Source organism: Hyperolius riggenbachi, chromosome 8 (assembly GCF_040937935.1).
Source record: "Hyperolius riggenbachi isolate aHypRig1 chromosome 8, aHypRig1.pri, whole genome shotgun sequence".
In the NCBI taxonomy this organism is placed as follows: domain Eukaryota; kingdom Metazoa; phylum Chordata; class Amphibia; order Anura; family Hyperoliidae; genus Hyperolius; species Hyperolius riggenbachi.
The window spans coordinates 72,837,497-72,862,212 of record NC_090653.1 but is presented as its reverse complement, the minus strand read 5'-3'; the positions used below and the strand labels follow the sequence as shown (position 1 = coordinate 72,862,212).

Below are 24,716 nucleotides of genomic sequence, written 5' to 3'. Positions count from 1 at the left end.
TTGTACATATAGGTCAGGTCCCCTGTTGGGACATAGTTTGTAGTTTATATTACCTGTACTCCTATTTGGATTGTTTGCGTCGCCATAGCAACGCCTGATGCTATGGCCGAGGTCTCGGCCATCGTTGGATCTCAGCCAGGTAAATATCTGCGGCGGCAAGCGGAGGGGGGACACAGTGCCGGGGTACTTGGGGGCAGAGTGTAGCTAGCCTAGTGCTAGCTACACTAAAAATTACATTTTTTATTTAAAAAAAGCCACCTGTGGCCGCATAGCCGCAATAATTGTAACACCAGGGTGGTTAAAGACCTTGAAGTTTTTGAAAAAATCGATTTTAAATATGCAAAAAAAGGTTTTAAACTTAGAAAAATTACAGTTTAAAAGTCTTTTTTGAAAAATAATCTTTTTATGACTTGTACCCACTATTCTGCTTAACATATGAGCAATTTTGGTAGCAATAGCATTTATGGGGATTTTCTATTAACCGCTAAAATCGGCACAAAATTATGCAAAATTTCACGAACATTATGCGAAAATCTACACAAAATTATAAAATATTACTATTACATATAAAATTAATTACCATTTTCTCTGAAATTTTGCATTACGATTACAATGCATAATTATGAATGATGCAAAATTTCACAGAAGCAAAATTTTAGCCCACCACTGGCCGCGATCACTTAAGCGAAACTTGGTATGCCTTACTACCTGGGATGATATGTTCTGGGGGTCTCACGTCCCCCCATTATTGAGGCAGAGTGTAAAAATGGCCAACGGAGAACTGTGTCCAATCTAACTAGTAAGGAACGTTCAGCAATTATTAGTCTTCAAGAACGGAAGGACATTACAATTCGTCCAGCTGACAAAGGAGGGGCGGTGGTGGTCCTTAATACGGCCTATTATGTGGAGGAGATATACGCGCAGTTAGCCAATGGAGATGTATATGAAGAACTGCCTTGTGATCCCACATATCGAGTACAACAGAAACTTAAGGGACTTGTCGATAATGCTGTCGGCCGACGTATTGTGGAAGAGGACTTAAAACAGTTTTTGATTAAAGAACATCCTGTAGTCCCTCTATTCTATACATTGACGAAAATACATAACGACCTCCACCGCCCCCCCGGACGACCTAGTGTTGCCGCCGTTGACTCTGTGTTCACTACCGCGGCACAATTTTTAGATAAAGTGCTACAACCATATGTTACACAGTTAGACTCCTATATTAAGGACACAGGAGATTTCCTGAACAAGCTTGCCTCTTTAGAGCAGGTAGAGGGGGAGTTGTTGCTAGTCACCATTGATATCGAGAGCCTCTACACCGCCATCCCACATGATGGCGGTGTAGAGGCTGTAGACCACTATTTGTTTACCCGGTCCGACTATGATCACCAACAGCGTGGTTTTTTGATAGCGCTTTTGAATTTGATTTTGCGGGAGAATTATTTTTCATTTGAGGGTCGATTTTTTCTGCAGCGACGCTGTACCGCCATGGGGTCGAACGTGGCCCCTTCTTATGCCAATCTTTTTATGGGTCTCTGGGAGGAGGCCTTTGTTTACCATGACCCACTGTTCACGATGTACGCCAGAGGATGGTGGCGGTACATCGATGACATTTTTTGTTTGTGGGCGAGGCCACGTTCGACCCTAACAGCGTTCGTTGATAATTTACATAGCAAATGCAGATATATCCGTTTGGTGGTTAACGCGGACCGGGAGAAAGTGTCCTTTTTGGATACGTGTGTCTTCAAAAAGGATGGGAAGCTTAGCACGGACCTGTTCGTTAAAAGTACGGACAGGAATTTGGTGCTCCATTTTGATAGCTTCCATCCACGTCATCAAGTGGTGAGCATTCCTAATAGCCAGTATGATCGGGTGTCGAAAATTGTTGGTGACACTCAATTGAGGGAAAGGAGACTAGTTGAGATGGACAGGAAATTCCAGTCCAGAGGTTATCCCTCTGATACACTAATGAGATACCAAAAGAGAAAAAACAAATTGGGTAATAGGGGTAGGAATGAGGGACGAATAGCATTCGTCTCTACTTTTAACACTATCAGTGATGAGGTGCAACGTATTGTTACTAAACATTGGCGCACCCTTAAAGATTCCCTCCCACATGTTCCTGAATTCCAGCAGCCTCCTTTATTTTCCTACAGAAGGGCCCCCTCGTTAAGATCCAGGCTTGTTCACTCCGAACCTAATCGTGGGTCCAATATACAGGTGCCTCGTGTATGTGGTACTTTCCCTTGTCTCAGCTGCCACATGTGCCATAGCATTATTAGAGGTGATGTTTTTTCTCACCCCTCTTCTGGTAAAAGATATGCGATTAGAGGTCGCTTTTCTTGTTGTTCACGCTTTGTTGTTTATATGCTTAAATGTCCATGTGGCAGCTGCTACGTGGGAAAAACCACGCAGGAGCTCAAAGATCGTGTTTCTAAACACAAATCCAATATCAGGGGTAGAAGCTTGGAACATGCAGTTTCAGAGCTTTTTGTTCAATTTAGACATGATGTCAGTCAGCTTAGAGTTCAAGTAATTGATGGGGTGCCCCGTGGGTTTATGGGTGATAGGGGTAGAGAACTGTTAAAAAGAGAGGCGCGTTGGATTAGGGAATTGGGGACTATTGGTTGTGGAGGATTAAATAAGGAATACAATTTAAATTTTGTATGGTAGATGTCCTATGGCTCTGGGTCTGTCGTTTTGGGGTGGGGGGTGTCCTTTGGGTCCTTTCCTCATTGTCATTTTTGTATCATAGGTTCTTTTGAACTTTTTTACTATGCATGATAGAACTAGGGGTGTTATTTTATGGGTTGAATCCAGGTCACCCATTGATAGCATTGGGCATGCGTATTTTTGTCTGTGTCAGTTCCGTATTTTTATACGTGTACTATGTGTATGTTTTTCCGCATCGTGACGGCAATAGGACGCCTGTAGAGGCGTCTTTGCGCACGTCTTTCCGCATTGGTTGTCATGTGACGGTGGTTGCCATGGCGATGGCGGGCAACGCTCGGAGTACTTTTATTTACAGTTTTACACTGTGTATGACACATCCATGCCCATGCCCTCTGCATCATGATGCCCTGGATTCCTCCCTGGATCATTTTAGATGTTTAGTAGGTGCAATAGATCAGAGTTAGAAACGTTTCTATTTACATGTTTATGTTGCTGCAATGACATCATGCATTTCAAAATGTTTGACCAATGGAGTGGGAGGGTGGTACCCTTTGTGGACAAGCCCTGTAGTTCCCCATCAGGTCCAGTCATTTGCATAGGTTTCTCTGATTGGTTGCCATGTCATAGCTTTGACTATATAAGGAGCATGCTTGCAGTTGTTCATTTGGCTGTGTGGCGTGAACAAGGACTGTGATGGTCCGAAACGGTGGACCGTAGCCACTATGCAGCTTTAATGTTTGTACTTTCATGATCCAATAAAATAATTTTCTGATTAAAAGAGCTGTGCCGGATCATCTTGGAGAAACCCCCTACACAGTTGGCCACTTGGTGACTGGGGTTAATATTCAGAAAAATGGGTGGAGCCTACAAGTGCCAATCAAACCTATTGTTTTTTATTGGGGATATTTACATTGCTACCATTCTTACACTCTTAATGGAAGAGGCCTCAACCTTATACAGTCAGTTATTGGGTGACTGGGGACCAAATTCACTAAAGGGGGTGGTGCCACAAACAGCCAATCAGATTTGTTAGATTGATTTCAGCCATTCTGTTATTGGCAGGGTTCTCAGACACATTTGGTCACTGGATGACTGGGAATAATATTCAGGAAAGTGGGTGGAGCCTACAACAGCCAATCAAAATTCACCTATTGATTATCAAGGGGAATATTTAAATTGCTGCCATTCTTGCACTGTTAATGGCACAAGCCTCAAACCTGGTACAGTTGGTCATTGGGTCACTGGGGTTCAAATTCAGAAAAAGGGATAGAGCCACAAACAGCCTATCAGATTGGTTTCATTTCACTGGAAAAATACAAATTATTGATGCCAAGGACCCCAAAGCTCACAAACTTGGTCATAAAGTGTTTGTGTGTTAGGCTTAGAAGAAGTGGGCAGAACCAACAGCAGCCAAATACATACCCGGGCAACGCCGAGTCATCAGCTAGTGCATAATAATAAGCACATTGCCAATGGCTGGGCTTCCAGACAGTGTTCATGGAAAACAACAGATGAAGATGGTGAGTGGCAATTCTCTAATTAAGCCATAAGATACAGAAGAAAATAAGAACACAGTTGAAGAAAGGAAGTTGCAACTTTTATAAAACAGACATGGATTATGGATCTGAATTTTAAACTGGAATTGGTTGGAAGGGAGCCTCATGATCACTGATTCCAGTATCCCAGTCACCCAGAATGCATGGTAGATTAATGGATTAAAAAAGGTGTGTAAAAAAGCCCTAGATATGACTCTACTTGGCCACAGGCAATTTTTATTTTTTTTAAATAAATTATGCAGCCATCTGCGGCCATAGAAATGAGATGCCTATTGATTAATAGGGAAAGATGTAAGCATGTACTTGAATATATATTCATTTAAACAGAGCTGCTATTGGCTCTAGTATGAAGGGAGCCATGGAGGTCTATTGTTCTCTGCACATCATGGGTGCATCACTGCCTAGGCAAGGAGAAATCACATTTTACTTGACCATAACAACTAAACGAAGCCTGGTAAATCAGGACCTCAGTATCGAAATTGGCAAGTGCATCCTGTACCTTCCCTACAGTCTGGATGCGTAACATTAATATGGGATTACTTTATTGCATTTGAGTTCTGGTGGAAAGAAATAAACCTTACCTTGGATGTCCGGGTATTTGAGCATTACCAGGAAGCCGTATCTCAGCGTTATACTTGTAGTTTCAGTGCCGGCAAAGAATAGGTCAACTGCTACTCCTAGTAGGTTCTCTTCATGGAATTCTGTTTCTGGGTTCTTTTTTTCCTGAAATGTATTTTTATAAACGTTTTAAACACTGTACAAAATTGGTAACCACTTCTCCCATAAATGCTTATATACTCCAAACCATTAACATTTGACCCTCTTAAAGTGAATCTGAAGTGAATAAAAAAAAAAAAGATACTTACTTAAGAGAGGAAAGACTCTGAGTCCTAATGAGCCTTCCCATTCCTCTCACAGTCCCTGCATTCCAGTGCTTGATCCCCCATTTAAATCTCCCACCGCAGAAGTTTTTGGAAGTCTTTGGGAGCCCAAATGCACTGGAAGATGGGCAACTACTTACTGAGCATGTGCAAATGCAAGAGACAGTGTGCTCGCGCATGTGCAGTACGGAGCGAGCCCGAGTGCACCAGAAGACTTCTGAAGCCTCCAGGAGCAGCAGAGAGCAGTCTCTGACCCATCAGCAATGAGGGAGCCAGTGCTGGAACACGGGTACCGTGAGAGGAACCAGAAGGCTCTATAGGACCCAGAGCCTTCCCTCTCCTTAGGCAAGTATGTTTTTTTTTTAATTTACTTCAGACTCACTTTAAGTTTGGAACTGTTAAGTACAATAATATATTTCCCATGGCAAGCTTGCTCAATGGCTACCCTGTAACAAGCATGTCTATGTCATTCCCCCATATCAACTACAGGTCACCCAATAACTTGCCGATCATCACATCAAGTATTGGGGGGGGGGTCCTCTCCCATAACAAATAGTGTCTGGTTCCCCCAACAGCTGAGGATGACCAGGTACATCTCATAAAGTGTGTTTTGCTGATATTTTTTTCCTAAAAAGGCAAAACAATGATGCTGTTCTCACCAAAGTCACTGTGAAGGACATGGATTACTGGGATTGGCTCACAATAATCATGGGGCTAGGAGCCAATGCATTTGGCTCCTGACCAAGAGGTGGAAGCTCTATGGTCACTGAGACAGCAGCGACGGAACAGTGGCGCAGATGGTGTGAGTGCGTGATATGTGATGTAATTCATAAAAAGTAAAATAATAAATCTGTGAACGTTTTTGGAAAAACAATATTATTGTCTGTAACCAAGTAGATGTATTTAACCACTTCAGTACCATTGTTTTTTCCCCCCTTCAAAACCTGAGCAATTTCACATCACACTCCTCAAATTAATTTGCCAATATCATTATCACTACATATCACACTGAAATTAATTTTTGCAGAACAAACTAGGCTTTCTTTGGGCAGTATTTTTGGCAAGAGTGATTTCATTTTATATGCATTTTGCAAGCAAAAAGAAGAAAAAAATTAAGAAATTCCCCATTTCTCAGCTTTCAGCCATTGTAGTTTAAAACTAAAATGTGCAATTGATGATAAAACATGACACATTTTATGTACCCATTTGTCCTGGTTATTAAAACATTTAAATTGTGTTCCTAGTACAATGTTTGACAATAATATTTTATTCGGAAATAAAGGTGTATTTTTTGCGTTTAGTATTTTTTTTTTTACTAGAACAATACTTACATGCCTTTATTTACAAAGAAACAGTAATATACCTTCATTGCATGATACATATTAAAAAAAGACCCTAAGGTAACTTTTTATGTTTTTTTTTTAATGATGTAGTTTTTTTATGTTTTTTTTTTAACAAGTGTTTTATTTTGGTAACTATGGGGTAGGGGTGGAAAGAGATAAAAAATATTATAAATGTATTTAATTTTTCTATGTGAAAGTGTAATCTTGTATTTGGGTGTAGTTTTAATTTTTGGCCACAAGATGGTGCTACACTAACTCCATGTTCTATAAGTAGAAGATGGAACAAAGTGTACATCAGTTGTTTTTTTTTTATCAGATCCTGCGCTGCTGCACGGAAGCTCTGATTCATCACAGGCACAGTGATCAGGTTTGAGAACAGCTGTTTCTCATTCCTCAATTATGGAGGGACAGGATTGCGGTGATTGCGAATGAGAGAGATGCGACAATCATGAGCGGTGGCAGTAAGTAAACAGTATGCATATCTACTCCCCTGAGTCTGAAGTGAAGTATACGGGGTGTAGATATACGTAGCAAGGGCGCTGAAGTGGTTAATGATATGCCACATTTTTAATCAGTATAAAATATGTTACAGGTTTATGAAGAGATGTTTAAAGAATTCATTGCAAATATATGTAGACTCCAAATGTACCCTAATGTGTACCTGAGGAGACATGTGACATGATGAGATTTGTATATACAGAACCAAGCATTTAAATAACTAGGCTGTGTTCCTTTTTTTCTGCCTGATAGAGTTAACATTTAGGTACGCAAGTGACAGTTTTTTTCCAGTTGGGACCTAGTTGAACTTTAGCGTACCTCTCACTGATAAGGAATTTCAGCCATAAAACACTATCCTGGAAGAGTATAACTTCTGAGTGCAAGGTATAGATTAAAAAAGTCAGTAGTTCATATGTATTAGCTCTGGGATATGGAAAGACCGTGTCATTGAGCAGAGACAACAAAACATTACATCTACTTTTATGTTTTTAAACACAGAATAAAACTGTGGCATGTCTAAAAAAGAGTAATTTTTATGAGTAGAAGGGTTCACGTTAAGCACAGTTTTCTGAAAAATGAACCTGGAGAGTAACTGCTATTGGGACAATTGCTGAACCCACCACCCAAATGAAATGGAAAGAAAATCTCCACTTGTCTTGTTAGTGGATGTCTATGCAGAAACCTTGTTTTGTGAGTAATACTTTCTGCTCTAAATCTTGGTATCCATAATCTAATCTTAGCAGCTTCCAGTGTTACCTTGTTTCTATTTTTCAAGGTCTTGCTGTATTCATTTTAGTAAATAACACTCAAAGTGTAATTATAATCAGTGCTGCTCATCCAGATTCTGGATTTCCAGGTAACCCAGATATCCGACCTTTTTTCAGCTATCCAACCGGATTCTGGTTCTGGATACCTGGGCCCAAATCTGGATAGCAATCCGCAGATATTTGGTCGCATACACGGATATCCGCGGATATCCGGATCCGAATACTGTAACTAAGGAGATGACGTCATTGAGCCAATCAGAGGGCTCCCAGCAGAAGCCCTAGCAACCAATCACAGAAGGGAACCCTAGCCAGCCCCATCTGAACTCATTGAGCCAATCAGAGGCCTCCCAGCCTAAGCCCTGGCACCCAATCACAGAAAAAAATCCTGGCCAGGCCCCCCTGTACAATAAGGAGGGCTGCCATTATGAGAAATATTGTCCTTGCTTGTGAATGCTCACTGAGAGACATGCCCCAGTGCTGCTGGCCTAGCAAGGGCTGTACACAGGGATAAACCTAAAGCTGTTCAGTGATTAACTCCTTCACTATCACTACACTATTGTTGTTTTGTTAATTAGCTTGATTTCATTGTGTGACAGTCAGAGTGTATGCTGCAGGGCTGCTGCAGCTGCTATGTGTCTGTGTGTGAGCTGTGCACAGACCAGGCCAGGTGCTGCCTGCTGGCTAGCTATTATCCTTAGCAATCTACAGTATAGGTTAGGGATTAGGGAATAGGATTACTGTGTTATTGTGTAGTTAGTACTGTAGTACTGCAGTCAGTGCTAGTTGTTAGAGTAGTAGTACTACTGTGTTAGTTTACTACAAAACAGCTGTGCTGCTGAGCAGTGCCAGTGTGACAGTTAGTGTCTTCTCCTCTGCTGTCTGACTGTCACTCGGCACATGGCACTCGGCACGTGGCCCTTGGCAGTTGGCACGTGTAACCTGGCACATGCAATTGGCATGTGGCACTTGGCACGTGACACTTTGCATTTGGCACGGGGCACTTTGCATGTGGCACGTGCAAAGTGCCACGTGCAAAGTGCCGCATGCAAAGTGCAAAGTGCCACGTGCAAAGTGCAAAGTGCCAAGTGCAAAGTGCCACGTGCAAAGTGTCAAGTGCCATGTGCCAAGTGCCACGTGCAAAGTGCCACGTGCAAAGTGCCATGTGCAAAGTGTCAAGTGCCATGTGCCAAGTGTCACGTGCAAAGTGCCACGTGCAAAGTGCCACGTGCAAAGTGCCACTTGCCAAGTGCAAAGTGCCACATGCAAAGTGCCATGTGCCAAGTGCCTTGTGCAAAGTGCCAAGTGCCACATACAAAGTGCCACATGCAAAGTGCCACATGCAAAGTGCAAAGTGCCACATGCCAAGTGCAAAGTGCCACGTGCCAAGTGCCACATGCAAAGTGCCACGTGCAAAGTGCCACGTGCAAAGTGCCACGTGCCACGTGCAAAGTACAAAGTGCCACGTGCAAAGTACAAAGTGCCACGTGCCAAGTGCAAAGTGCCACGTGCCAAGTGCAAAGTGCCACTTGCAAAGTGCCACGTGCCAAGTGCTACGTGCCAAGTGCCAAGTGCCACGTGCCATGTGCCACTGCCAAGTGCCATGTCCGGCATGCTCCTGGCAGACGTTACACCTGCTGCATTGCCCTGCTCCTGCTGCCTTTGCTGCTCCCAGGGTGCCACAGGCCACTGCTGCTGTGCTGATACCACCTATATTTAACCCAAAACAGAATTGCTGCAGAATTGCTGGGCTGAAAACTGCCATGTCCCAGTTGTGCGGTTGGACTTTGGACACAATGTGGGCTGCACGACCGCTGTCTGGAACCTAGTCCTCCTGATGTTAATTGACAGCCATTTTTTTTTGGGGGGGGGGGTGATTTTAAGTCCCCAAATCATCAATTAGTGTCTCCCTTTAAAAAATAATGATGATACATGCCTCATTTACCCTACAAAAACGTTTTTTAAAGCAATTTAAAGGCCACTTAAGGGACACTTCTGGTTTTTCTATCCAGATATCCGAATCCGCCCGGATACACCAGATATAGATAATGGAACCATTGTCATCATAATTTTTGGCACTTTGTATATGGTCCTAAAAAGGGAGCACAGAAGGGCTAGGCAAGCCAACAGAAACAACACCACCGGCTAATGGGTGACTAGGGCCAAATCCCATCTTGAATTTAAGCCCAAAGGGGTCCTGGTACCCAATTTAAAAATCCAAAGAGCTTCTAGGGCCAACAGGCGCTTATAGTGGTCTCCCCCTCTTTGCGAAAACCATACACGCTCCAGGGCATGAAAAGAAAACGAAGACATGTTGCCCTGGTGAACGTGGTGAAAATGCTTTGCGACATTGAAAATATTGTGGGTGAGCCAGGAGGGACCCCTATAATGCTCGCTGATCCTTGACCTAAGTGGTCTTGTAGTGCACCCCATATATTGGAGCGCACATTCCCTACACGTGATCAAATAGACCACATATGTAGAGTTGCAGTTTAAAAACTGCCTGATAGGGCATGTGCGCCCATTGGTGGTGGACACTGCAATACGTGTTTTCTCGTGTACCCCACAGTAGTTACACGTATACCGGATGTACTAGGCCTGGACTCAAAAAGACTGGGAGAGAGTGTTTGGGCTAGAGTGGGAGCCCTCCTACTCGCAAAGCGGCCTCCCCGTTTAATGATAGGTTGAAGGCCCTGATCTGCTTCCAATACCGGGAGATACTTTTTAATAATGTCTACCAGATTACTGTAGTCAACACTGTAGGTGGTGACAAAGGTAGGTTGGCTTTCCCCACTGCTCTCGGCATTCGGGCTAGTAAGTAACTGTTCCCGGGATTTCCTACCCACACGAACCCTCCCCCTATTGATAACACACCTAGGATAACCCCTATCACGCAAGCGTTTCTCCACCGTGGTGAATTCATCCGGAAGCCAGTCTTCCTCCGAGCAGTTGCGGAGTACCCTGGTGATTTCACCAACCGGGACGCCTCATATGGTATGTGGAGCATGACAACTATTAGCTCGGAGGGTGGTATTACCACTACATGGCTTCCTGTAAGTTTTATAGCATACTCGACCCTGTGTTGGATCTCCTATCAGGGTCACGTCCAAATAGTTAATCGCCACGGTGTCGAAGCTCGACGTGAATTGCAGATTGAGCCTATTCATGTTAAGATGTTCCATAATGCCCTGCACCTCCTCAGGTTGGTTTCCAATGTCGCAAAGCATTTTCGCCACGTTCACCAGGGCAACATGCCTTCTTTTTCTTTTCATGCCCTAGAGCATGTACGGTTTTCACAAAGAGGGGGAGACCACTATAAGCGCCTATTGGCCCTAGAAGCTCTTTGGATTTTTAAATTGGGTACCAGGACCCCTTTGGGCTTAAATTCAAGATGGGATTTGACCCTAGTCACCCATTAGCCGGTGGTGTTGTTTCTGTTGGCTTGCCTAGCCCTTCTGTGCTCCCTTTTTAGGACCATATACAAAGTGCCAAAAATTATGATGACAATGGTTCCATTATCTATGCCCTTGAGGTGTGCCATTTATCTTTTAGGTTTTAACACTTACTGTTTATGTTTTAAGATTTATACAATGATTGTCATGCTATCTATATTTGATTTTAGATGACTGTTTATTGTTCACATATGAGAGGTATCTTCCTGCCCACTCCATGGGCGGACTGTGGTGGGATTCCCTTCTCTTTCACCACACCCCTTTTCTCGGTGGGAGGTGTGTGCATTTGTATAAAAGTGTGTTATGTGTTGTACCTTTTAGCCATGAGCAAGGACCTTTGGGTCCGAAACATGTCGGCTTTGTTTTGCTGGATACGTCCATAATAAAGTCTATTATCAGTGGACAAGTTGCGGACCATCTGTCTTTATACAGTATATTCTCGTTTGGATTGGAGTTTCCACGGTCCAGCACTGTCCAGTGCCAGGGGTCTGAGTGGTACTACTATTTCATCTGTCACCGGATACTGAGGTTGGATATCCTATTCGGATTCAGAATGGAAAATTTTGAACTCGGATATCCGACCCGGATCGGATATCTGGGTATCCAGATCCAGATCCAATCCGGATTTTGAAAAGGGGTATCCAAGCAGCATTAATTATAATATGTTTACAAATATATTCTAATTGTGCCCAATAATTTTTAAAAGACTGGCAGAACAGGAACATAAAGAGCCTGATTAACCCACTCCAGTTTCATCCAATGACCCAGTAAGCCAGATCTGTCTCAGGTGCTTGCTTAACTTCAGGTGGGGCCTGTGCATCTAAACTGTTCTTGCCAATATACCATACTTTCTACATTTCAAAAGAGGATGTGTGATGCTACTACTAATGAAATTGAAATTTAGCTAACTAGTCAGAATATTATTATTTATGTGAACTGCTCTCACATAGTTTGTATAGAACAGCACATTACGTTGCATCCTTTAACCCCCACCGACTGCCTAACACTGATCGGCGTCGGGAGGGTGGCAGCCCCAGGACCGAAAAGCGTGAAGTCCTTAGGCGAGATTTTTCAGGAGACTGCGTGCGCATCTCCGCTTAAATGACGGAGCTCTGCCCCCTCGTCAGTTTCCCAGCGGCAATCGCCATGAGGAGACTGTTAGACAATGAAACCGCCATTTATTTACATTGTACTATTGTTGCTGCGATCTACTGCAGCACTGTACTGAGGACAGCCGTGTCACTCGGCTGTCCCCTGGAGCTGCTCAGGAGCGAACGGCTCTCATAGGCTGATGCCTAAGACAGCCGATCGCTGTCATTGGCTGGCGGGGGGAGGGAGGGGAAGAAAAAAAATATAAAAAATAGACAAATTTATTTAAAAAAAATAAACAAATAAATAAAAAAAGAAAACAAACAGACATTGCAGGGGCGATCAGAGCCCACTAACAGAAAGCTCGTGTGCTGCATTGTATGGCTCTGCAACAAGCTTTTAAAGAACAAGCGACACCCATGCTAACCTAAAAATAAAACACACATATATAAGTAGATAAATACTACTTCTATTTGCATAACATATGTATTGTGCTATCCACGTAATGATTCCTGTGAATTTTATAAAGGAAAAGCAGAAAATCCTATTCTAGGCAGTGACCATCTTGCCAAGCTAATGCTGACATCATATCCTCTCTGACTCTTGTTTTTCCCCCTCCCTTCTCTTGCTCATTGTGTATTCATAGCTGCCCTCCTCCCAGAGTCTTCAGACACTCCCACTGAGGTGTATACTAACAAATGCACTGTCTTTTTTTATTTACACATCCAATCACTGAGTCACCTCAGCCTTGCTTGTAAACACAAGTGATCAGAGGGTGTTTCTGATAAGCAGCTAGGTAGGGAAATACATGGAAGAGGAGGAATATATTATAGATAAAAAGAACTCCCAGCATTCAACTGTTTAGAACTGTTTGGCACTAGGGTCAGTGCTCCTAAAGTATGTGATAACTCCAAACCATAACAGCAGAAAAAGTTTTGCAAGTTTTGAATGCAGGATTAGCATCTTTAGCACTTAATACACTCAGACCAGTTGCTGTTGAAATTTTATTTTTATGGTGACAATATCGCTTTAAAGCTGCAGAGCCCAAAATTGTAAACAATAGCCTGGTCACTATGGATGTGTAAGCCTATGGTCCAAAAGTGGTTTACCCTAAAAGCAAGTCGAAGCTCTGAATCATGTTCCAGACAAAAAATTTTTTTAAAAAATTGCCTGCTCACCTGTTCCATCATGATCAGGAAACAATCTATGAGGTCACGAGGGCAGTTCTCATCCAGGGTCTCCTTGTGCGCCTTTACCTTCTCTGTGAGAGATTCTCTTATGGATTCAAAATAAGTGAAAAGCATCTGGTGGGGGCCAGGAATGTAGCTCAATACGGTGGGGAAAAAATTCAAAAGCTGAAAGAAACATATTAATGCTATATTATTATATTGCTATTATTTGTACAGCAATATTTTATGAATGGAAGAAGGAGAAGGAGCAGGAATGATCTGCCTTTCTACCTGCTTCTAGCAATATTTTATGAACATCATACACTGAACCTATATTGTAAGCTATTTGTTACTAATATTATATATATTTATACTGAACCTATATTTAGCTACCTGTTATTGCCCAAACTACTTTCTGTAGAGGTACTTGTGAAACTGTGTGTTGCTTTTTTTGATACTCAGGCCAATCTGGTTTCTTCATACATCCCCCCAAAATACTGACAAGTTCATTGGCTTACCCCCAATAAACTGTCCCCACCAAGACATGGTATGCATTAGGGCTGGAACCTACTAGAGCGATTTTCTGAGAATTTAGGGAGCGATTCAAACCGCTAGCAATTTCCCTAAATGCTCTGCTAATGTTAACGGATGGGCCAAATTCCACTGGAGCGATTGCGATTTCCAAATCGTAAAACGCAGGACATGCAGCATTTTTAGTGTTTAGCGTTAGCGGTAGAATTTCTGCAATGTAAAGTGTATAAACGCTGGCCTAATCGCTCATCAAAACCTACACAGAGCAATTTTGCTAGCGTTTTGAAGTTACTGCACACTGTAAAAAAATAAAAATTAATTGAAAGGACCACTCAGAATGAAAAATGCTAATCGCTACACAATCGCTGGCAACAACCTTACACTTTTTGAAATCGCTTCCAAAAATGCTCATGAAATTGCTTACAAAACGCTCATACAAAACACTAGTGATTGTGATTAGCGATATCATTTTGTAGTGGATTCCAGGCCTTAGATTGGTTCCCCTATACGGGTCAGTTAGCAATACAACTACAGACTCTGTAAAACACTGCAGATGATGTCAGTGCCATATTACCCTAGCATCCTACTCCTCCCGTCTTCCAGCCACTGCTGTGCTTATGTTTGTGTCAATTGTACGTCAACTTTTTTAGATGAGCTGCAATTTTCCAGTTCAAGTCAGTAGGGATGCTCAACCAGTTTCCGCGGAATTGAAATTTCTGCATTTCCTTTTGGAAATTGACAAACGTATTTCCTTAGAAATTCTGCATTACTGCAACTTGGTAATTTGAGCCCAACCACAGAACTCAGAAGCATTGGACCAATCAGACAATGCAGGGTATACTCAGAAGAATTTGGCCAAAGAGAGAATGCAAAAAAGACCAAAAAAGTCAAAAAAATGCATTGCCTCAACTCAGATACTGCATTGCCACAACTCGGATACTGCATTGCCACAACTCGGATACTGCATTGCCACAACTCGGATACTGCATTGCCACAACTCGGGATACTGCATTGCCACAACTCGGATACTGCATTGCCACAACTCGGATACTGCATTGCCACAACTCGGATACTGCATTGCCACAACTCGGATACTGCATTGCCACAACAACAAACTGCAGTTCCGACCATTCCCAGTAGTCATTATTCAGTGTTTGGTTTTATATTGATACCTATTTTGTGTTTGTTATTTATAATTGTTATACATTGAACTGAATGTACATCTATTGCTTGTGTAAGCGAATCAGCCAATCGGTTACTACGTTAATCTTGGTTAGGATGCATGATTCTTCAGAAAAATTTCATAGGGACAGCTGAGTTCAAGTTTGATCAGAATTTTTTTGTTTTGTTTTGTTGGCTGAAAAGCAAAGTATAGCCAACCAACTTTGGAAGGTTTATGCAAAAAATAATTAACACCTTTTAACAGTATAATGACATCAACAGTTTAGATATATACAGTGGTTTGCAAAAGTATTCGGCCCCCTTGAAGTTTTCCACATTTTGTCACATTACTGCCACAAACATGAATCAATTTTATTGGAATTCCACGTGAAAGACCAATACAAAGTGGTGTACACGTGAGAAGTGGAACGAAAATTATACATGATTCCAAACATTTTTTACAAATGAATAACTGCAAAGTGGGGTATGCGTAATTATTCTGCCCCCTTTGGTCTGAGTGCAGTCAGTTGCACATAGGCATTGCCTGATGAGTGCTAATGACTAAATAGAGTACACCTGTGTGTAATCTAATGTCAGCACACATACAGCTGCTCTGTGACGGCCTCAGCGGTTGTCTAAGAGAATATTGGGAGCAACAACACAGTGAAGTCCAAAGAACACACCATACAGGTCAGGGATAAAGTTATTGAGACATTTGAAGCAGGCTTATGCTACAAAAACATTTCTAAAGCTTTGAACATCCTACAGAGCACTGTTTAAGTGATCATTCAGAAATGGAAGGAGTATAGCACAACTGTAAACCTACCAAGACAAGGCCATCCACCTAATCTCACAAGCCGAACAAGGAGAGCGCTGATTAGAAATGCAGTCAAGAGGCCCATGGTGACTCTGGATGAGCTGCAGAGATCTACAGCTCAGGTGGGGGAGTCTGTCCATAGGACAACTATTAGTCGGGCAGACGGGCACTGCACAAAGTTGGTCTTTATGGAAGAATGGCAAGAAGAATGCCATTATTAACAGAAAAGCATAAGAAGTCCCGTTTGCCACAAGCCATGTGGGGGACACAGCAAACATGTGGAACAAAGTGCTCTAGTCAGATGAGACCAAAATGGAACTTATTGGCCAAAATACAAAACGCTATGTGTGGTGGAAAATTAACACTGCACATCACTCTGAACACACCATTCCCACTGTCAAATATGGTGGTGGCAGCATCATGCTCTGGGGGTGCTTCTCTTCAGCAGGGACAGGGAAGCTGGTCAGAGTTGATTGGAAGATGGATGGAGCCAAATACAGGGCAATCTTGGAAGAAAACCTCTTGGAGTCTGCAAAAGACTTGAGACTGGGGCGGAAGTTCACCTTCCAGCAGGACAACGACCCTAAACATAAAGCCAGGGCAACAATGGAATGGTTTAAAACAAAACATATCCATGTATTAGAATGGCCCAGTCAAAGTTCAGATCTAAATCCAATTGAGAATATGTGGCAACATCTGAAAACTGCTGTTCACAAACGCTGTCCATCTAATCTCACTGAGCTGGAGCTGTTTTGCAAAGAAGAATGGGCAAGGATTTCAGTCTCTAGATGTGCAAAGCTTGTAGAGACATACTCTAAAAGATTGGCAGCTGTAATTGCAGCAAAAGGTGGTTCTACAAAGTATTGACTCAGGGGGCTGAATAATTATGCACACCCCACTTTGCAGTTATTTATTTGTAAAAAATGTTTGGAATCATGTATGATTTTTGTTCCACTTCTCACGTGTACACCACTTTGTATTGGTCTTTCACGTGGAATTCCAATAAAATTAAAGGGACTCCGAGCAGTGCAGAAACTATGGAAAGATGCATATAATTTTAAAGCTCTCTTTCTCCTCTTTCCAATGATATATAAACCGCTGCCCTATGCCTTTTCGCTATTTTCACGATTGAAATTGCCGCAGCCGCGATTTTAATCTCGAAAATAGAGAAAACTAAAAGGCGTAGGGCGGCTGAATGCAGCTGCTGACTTTGAGAAAAAGTCGCCCTGTGTAATACAATGTAACTATGGAAAGATGGATATCATTTTAAAGCTCTCTTTCTCCTCTTTCTGGCGACACCTAAATCGTCGCCCTACGCCTTTTAGTTTTCTCTATTTTCGCTATCAAAATCGTGGCCGTGGCAATTTCAATCGCGAAAATAGCGAAAAGGCATAGGGCGGCGGTTTACATATCATTGGAAAGAGGAGAAAGAGAGCTTTAAAATGATATGCATCTTTCCATAGTTTCTGCACTACTCAGAGTTCCTTTAATTAATGTTTGTGGCAGTGATATGACAAAATGTGGAAAACTTCAAGGGGGCCGAATACTTTTGCAAACTAGTGTATATACAGTATATAGATATCAACATCAACAGAGTTTAGATATAGGTAACGGATTTGTGTTTTACCACAGCGTATTCTTTGCAATACTAGAATATGTATTATTGTTCTGATGTGTTATTACAACCATAAATCAACAACCACTAAAATAAGTTATAGCAGCATCAATACCAGTATTCATATATCATGAATTATGGTATATAATGAATCAGGATCAGAATAATTATCTCACCAAGTACAAGGGGTAGATTGTACCCGGAACTGGTTTTGGCTCATACAGGTTTTGGTCTGGAAGGGGGCGGGGGAATGGATGGTGAAAGTAAGGGGGGAAAATGTTTGAAATCCAAGAGCCGAGGCTGCCATACTAAGGCACAGTGGCGTAGTTAGGGTATTTGACACCAGGTGCAGATAATTTACTGACACCCCCCCCCCCAAAAAAAAAAATTGGGTGTGGCCATGACATCACATGGGCGGGACTAACTGTAATGTAACTGTGTAACAGTAAGGTAGTGGGCTAAAATAGGTAGCCAAAATAGTTGCCCCCAGCATAGGTTAGATAGTTAGGTGCCCCCAGTATAGGTTAGTTAGGTAGGTGCCTCTAATATAGGTAGCCAGTATAGTTGCCACCAGTATAGGCTAGCTAGGTAGGTAGGTGCCCCCAATACAGGTTAGATAAGTAGGTGCCCCCAGTATAGGTTAGATAGGTAGGTGCCCCCAGTATAGATTACATAGGTAGCTGCCCCCCAGTATAGGTTAGATAGGTAGCTGCCCCCAGTATAGGTTAGATTGGTAGCTGCCCCCCAGTATAGGTGAGATAGGTTGCTGCCCTCCAGTATAGGTTAGATTAGGTAGGTGCCCCCCGGTAAAGGTTAGATAGGTAGCTTTCTCCCAGTATAGGTTAGATTAGGTAGCTGCCCCCAGTATAGGTTAGATTAGGTAGGTGCCCCCAGTATAGGTTAGATTAGGTAGATGCCCCCCAGTATAGGTTAGATAGGTAGCTGCCCCCCAGTATAGGTTAAGTAGGTAGCTGCCCCCAGTATAGGTTAGATTAGGTAGGTGCCCCCAGTATAGGTTAGATTAGGTAGCTGCTCCCCAGTATAGGTTATATAGGTAGCTGCCCCCCAGTATAGGTTAAGTAGATAGGTAGGTAGGTAGGTAGGAAGGTGCCCCCCCATAATGGAGAGGGGAGTCAGCCGCGGGGAGGGCAGCCCGACCTCTCCCTCCCTTCCTCTCCCCGGGCCACCCTTTGTGCTCCCTCCTCCGACTGCAGAGTTAGTGCAGGGAAGCGCTCGCCGCCGGTCTTCTCCTCTGCATAGACTCTTATACACACGCTGCTAACAGGAAGCAGCATGTATACAATAGTCTATGCAGAGGAGGAGACCGGCGGCGAGTAAGCAGCGATTCGATCCAGGGAGGTGAGTTCTAACTATTTACAGCGCTTCCCTGCGCTAAATCTGCAGTCGGAGGGGGGAGCACGGAGGGCGGCCCGGGGAGAGGAAAGGAGGGAGAGGTCAGGCTGCGCTCCCCGTGGCTGACTCCCCTTCTCTATTACAGCACCCCCCTCCCTCAGCGCGGCCGCATCTGTCACCCTACCTGGTGCGGGTAGCACTACCCGCCCCCCCCCCCACGCTTCTTGTGCTTAGGCGCCATCAGTCGTACTTGGCAATCATTTGTTATTCCTAAGGAGACATCAAAGTGGGGAGGGGGGGGACAGAGGGAGGTGAAGGTTCAGCAGTGATGGCTCAGTTCCTTATGAAAGAAATCGGAGGTGAGGGCCCACTTAAAAGCATTTAGAGGCTGTAATTTCTGCAAAAGGAGGATCTAGTAAATATTGATTTTATTTTTTTTTTTTTTATGCACCTGCCTAATTTTATTTAAAAAATTATTGCGTACTTTCTGTAAATCCAATAAACTTAATTTCACTTCCCAAATATCTGTCTCCTATATGATATTGATATATTTAACTGACTTTTTTTTATCGTAACAACCAACGATTTATACAGGAAAATCAAGACAATCAACAGGGTTGCCCAAACTTTCGCATCCCACTGTGTGTGTGTATATATATATGTATATATATATATATATATATATATATATATATATATATATATATATATATACTTTGCAATGATCCTAGCATTTTTGCAAAGTTAGAATAGGACTCGCCAGATTGGGGACACTTTGGCGCAGTTGGTAAGCTTAAGTGCATCAAAGCTCAAAGTAGTGGCTAGATAGTGTACTGGTTAAGGGCTCAACCTTTGACTTGGGAGACCAGCGTTCAAATGATAATCCTGGCCAACGTCAGTACCTATTAAGTAAGGAGTTCAAGGCAACACTCCCTAATGCTGCAGAGTGGCCTCTTGAGTGTGTCCTAGTGGATGCAGCTTTTGAGTACTTTGAGTCTGCCAGGATAAAAGTGATATACAAATGTGTAGATTATAAAGTGACCAAGAGCCCCTGTCACTGTTTTCCTGTTGTGTGCTAGTCCAACACTTTGATCCCTTCCATAAGCATGAGGCATCATGTAATGACGACATTACATTGGCACTCATGCAAGAGCTAAAGTGCGAGAATAGGTGCTGACCCCACCCCTGCAGCTGATGCTGGACACCAATCCCCCCTCCACCACCACCACCATTGATCTCGGTTTCTAAACCTCAGGAGCCCTGGTCCCTTTTCCAGATCACTCTTGTCCCCCCAGCACCCTGGGAAAAAAAAAATTGGTGTTGGGGAAACGTAGGTGGAAAGGGTTATTAACCTTCCTCTGAGTAATGTTGGTACTTAATAACCTCAAGTCTCTTACACAGTTTTCATGCCTTGTGGGAATGAGAATTTTTCGCTCTAGCCACATGATAAATTTAGCTGACTATGCTGAAATTCCTTAAAATTACACCTAAATCCCTCCGGGATCCCTTGTCCTTTTTATTGCTGGATGGTATGGATCTGTTACCATGTATATTTATGATCTGGCCTGAAATCATCCTTGTACATCAGAGGCATTTTTTTTTGTTCTGTTTTGTTTTGCTTTTGTATACAGTTGTAGACTCCCTCACCCCCAATTGCTTCTACTTTTGGCATTTTTCTTGTCATGTATTTTCAGTCTCACTTCATAAAGCTAGGACGTTCATAGAATTTGTATTAGTATATCTGTCCTGAACTTGTTTGTTTGTTAATTCCCCCCCCCCCCCCCCCTGTTTTGTTTTTATTTAGATATAATATTGTTCTGGTGAGGCTGTTGCCTTTGATGTAGGATTTGAGCCCTCGACCAGGGTTCGAATGCCGAAGCAAGTGCGTAAACAGTAAGTAATCATAGGGCAAGACTTATTGATCCTGGTCGCCCATGGAATGCACCCTAAGTGGCTGCTGCTCTGGCACTTTGAGTTCACCTGGAAAAACTGCGATATGAATGTTGTGTCTTGTCTTTATTTAGCATGCAAATAAGGCAGGTTCAATTAATATATTTACCTGGCCCATTATAGTGTTTGCTGCTTTGATCATATTTGTTAAGTTTCCCAGGAGGTCTAGGAATTTCTTGTCATCATAGTCAAATCTCTCACCAAATACAACGGAGCAGATGACATTGGATACAGCCAACCTCAGAAGATTTGCTGGGTCAAATGGACGATCTATTATAAAACAGAAAGAAAACAATGGAGAAAGACAGCACCAGCACTGCGGTGGCTAGTGATGAATTGAACAGTAACGTAGAGGTTAAGGTAAAGTGTGTTATCCCTTTAAAATATGTGCTCTGGGCACAGAGAATAGTCCCATAAATATCTTCAATGGTAGATGAATTGCCCAGTACTGTGTTACCTTAGGCTAAAAAAGCTTTATTGTATTGGCTTACATCGGTATGAAATCCAGTATGCTGCCAGCATGACACATGTCACAAGTGCATACACATACCCATTCCTTCAGATCAAACGGCTGTGGGGCAGTGTGGGAGAGGAGACTTGCCTAAGGTGGGTGCTTCACTTCCTGAAAGCGTAATAGTACATTTACAGGACGCCTAGAGAAAAAATTACTGAGGCCATCTTGTGGCCAAATAGTAAAATTACACCTACACACATTTTTTTTTAACAAACATACCACGCTTACATTTATAATTAACTACTTACTTCCCACACTCTCCCAAACATACCTAAATAAAACGTTTAATAAAAAAAATTAAAAATTACAATTAAAAAAAGTCAAACCGTCCTTCGTGGGTTTGACTTTTTTGACACACCTCAAATTTATTGATGGGTCAGAATCAGGAAAGGTGTGGTCCATCAGGTAGAACACATTCCTCTCTTTCTCAGTCCATCCTAAACACTGACATGGATCTAGCCCTCCAGGCCTGGAGTTCAAAACCTGTGCCTTAGGGTCTGAACTTTTTTAATATGCATGTCAAGAGGGTATATTACAAATACTTTTTAAATTATGAGCTTGTAAACAGTGATGGATGCAAAACTGAAAAAATGCATCTTTATTTCCAAATAAAATATTGGCACCATACATTGTGATAGGGAAATAATTGAAATGGTGTAATAACCAGGACAAATGGGCAAATAAAATACGTGAATTTTAAATATGGTAGCATTTATTACTTTAAAACTATAATGGCCAAAACCTGAGAAAAAAATGATTTTTTTCCATTTTTTTTCTTAAAATTCCTGTTAAAATGCATTTAGAACTAAATAATTCTTAGCAAAATGTACCACCCAAAGAAAGCCTAAATGGTGGTGGAAAAAACAAGATATATTTTGTTGTGCTAAGTAGTGATAAAGGTATTGGCAAATGAATGGGAGGTGAAAGTTGCTCGGATGCATAAGGTGAAAAAACACTCAAGGCTAAGGGGATTAATAACAATTCTATGCTGTTTTCACTGTTATCCCATGGTGATAAAGCATTTAGTATTCACTAAGCAATTTACCTCAGGAAAACCATTAGATGAGGATTCTATCCTTCAGTTAAGGAGTGATTTTCTAAAGTTAAGCTTTTAATCCATGAAACAAACCTGAACTGAAAATTAAAAGTCAAGATAAACATAAACAGGTCATACTTACCTCCCATGTAGTCTAATCATCAATCTCTTTTTCCTCTCCTGTGTCCTCTTTGTCCACTGTGATCAATGGAATTCTCCCTCCTCCACTATCCCATAACAGCTTCATGATCAGCACATTGTTAAACTGTAATATTGCTCACTTTAGCCATAGGGAAACATGGACATTACATTGCTTATCAGTTGTCCTTTCTGTTATAACTAACAGCAACTGATATAGAACTGACAGAAACCGATATTTATTTATTTATTTTTATTTTATTTATTTATTGTATTTATAAAGCGCCAACATATTACGCAGCGCAGATATATTTCAGTTCTGACAAAATCTTGTCAGAACTAGAAGGAATTGTTGGAAAAAGAAAATGGTGAGCTTCTGAGAGAAACTGACAGCGAGGTAAGTATGTAATATTCATTTTCATGTACGGCATATGTTTATTTTAAATCATTTTACTTGGTTCAGGTTACCTTTAAAATACCAACAGAACGTAAAAATTAAAGACAGGATGTTAATGCACAGAGAGAAACGCAAGTGATAACAACTGTAAAGTGTATGAGGAATTATCACCTGCTGCTCTATGTGGAGCAGACCAGTAGAGACATTCGCACACGCATCAGTGAGCACCTCAGCAATATTCGCTGCGGTGATGCTGACTCTCCATTGGCACGCCATTTCTACATTGCTGGTCACTGTATACCGCAGCTTCGCTTAAGAGTAGTGGAAATTGTAAAAAAAAGCCTTGGCAAGGTGGTGACATGGAAAACAAATTAAAATGTAGGGAACTCTTCTGGATTAATAAATTAAGGAATAAATCTCCCTTTGGGGTAAATGAGGAGGTAGACCTATCAGTTATGTGAATTGTTTATGACTGTCATGAGGAGAATCTCGTGTCAGGCTAGAGTGCCTGAGATGCACTAAGCATGTATATATGTATATAGAGTCTTTACTAAATATATGTTTGTGTCATTTATTTGTAGATGCTGCCCGCAAAAGCACCATACTTTGCACCAAGAAGCTCTTTTCAGGTTACTAGGACAACGCTCCACCATGCTCTAATGCGAGGTCCATACTGTGGTTGGCACAATTTCTATGTAAGTGACTTCCACATTTCGGAGGTTGGCGGAAGCAGAGGTGACGTCATGCGCATGGCGGCGAGTGCGGCCTCCCAGCTCCTCCCATACTTGTTCGTGCAGGAGGGGAGCCAGATGCGTGAGCTCCTGCAGTGTGCAGCGCCTAATTGGCCAATCCCCAGCCGGCAGTACTTTTCACACCACTATCAATAGCTGAATCTACCTCCTCCTCCTGCTGCAGCTGTCTGTATTACCCACCGCCAGGGTCTACACACAACTATATCTTCTGCTGCCAGTCTGCCACTGCCTCCAGCTATTACATTACTGCATCTTCCTACTAGTGGCGTTCCTACTGTAGTGCGCAGGGGTGCGGGGCGCACCGGGTGACAGACACCCAGGGGGGTGTCGCCACGACCCCCCACAGCACAGAGCAGGAGGGGGGAAGCAGCGCTAGAAGGAGGGGCAGTGGGGGCAGCGGTGGGGAAGGGGGAAATATCCCCCCACTCCCTCACCTGGGATCCCTCCTTCTGCCTCTCTCCCCCTCCATTCAGCGGTGGCAAGTGCGGGCTCGGCGGCGGGGAGACGTGCGGAGAATTACTCACCACTTCCGCATTCCAAGCGCCGGCAGCGTCATGTCGTCACAGATCTCCGCCTTCATTGAAGCCGGAGATCTGTGATGACATGATGCTGCCGGCACTTGGAACATGGAAGTGGTGACTGTTGAGTAATTCTGCGCATGTCTCCCTGTCCCCGCCGCCGAGCCCGCACTTGCCACCGCTGCTTCCCCCCTCCAGGGACATCTATACTAGGGGCAACTATACTAGCTATACTGGGGGCAGCTATACTGGGGGCAACTATACCAGCTATACTGGGGGCAACTATACCAGCTATACTGGGGGCAGCTATACTAGCTATACTGGGGGCAACTAAACTAGCTATACTGGGGGCAGCTATACTGGGGGCAGCTATACTGGGGGCAACTAAACTAGCTATACTGGGGGGCAGCTATACTGGGGGCAGCTCTACTAGCTATACTGGGGGCAGCTCTACTAGCTATACTGGGGGCAACTATACCAGCTATACTGGGGGCAGCTATACTAGC

The 24,716-nt window shown here is 42.8% G+C and overlaps 1 protein-coding gene across 1 annotated transcript in view; it reads right to left on the bottom strand.

The window, feature by feature from the left end:
* The window catches only part of LOC137528918 (cytochrome P450 2H2-like), a 103,041-nt gene that overhangs the window by 48,087 nt on the left and 30,238 nt on the right, over positions 1-24,716 (bottom strand). The window contains exons 4-6 of the mRNA XM_068250682.1: positions 20,965-21,125; positions 13,438-13,614; positions 4,814-4,955 (exon numbers count right to left, since the gene is read on the bottom strand). Of these exons, the coding sequence (XP_068106783.1) occupies positions 4,814-4,955; positions 13,438-13,614; positions 20,965-21,125 (480 nt within the window). The remainder of the gene's footprint in view (positions 1-4,813; positions 4,956-13,437; positions 13,615-20,964; positions 21,126-24,716) is intronic.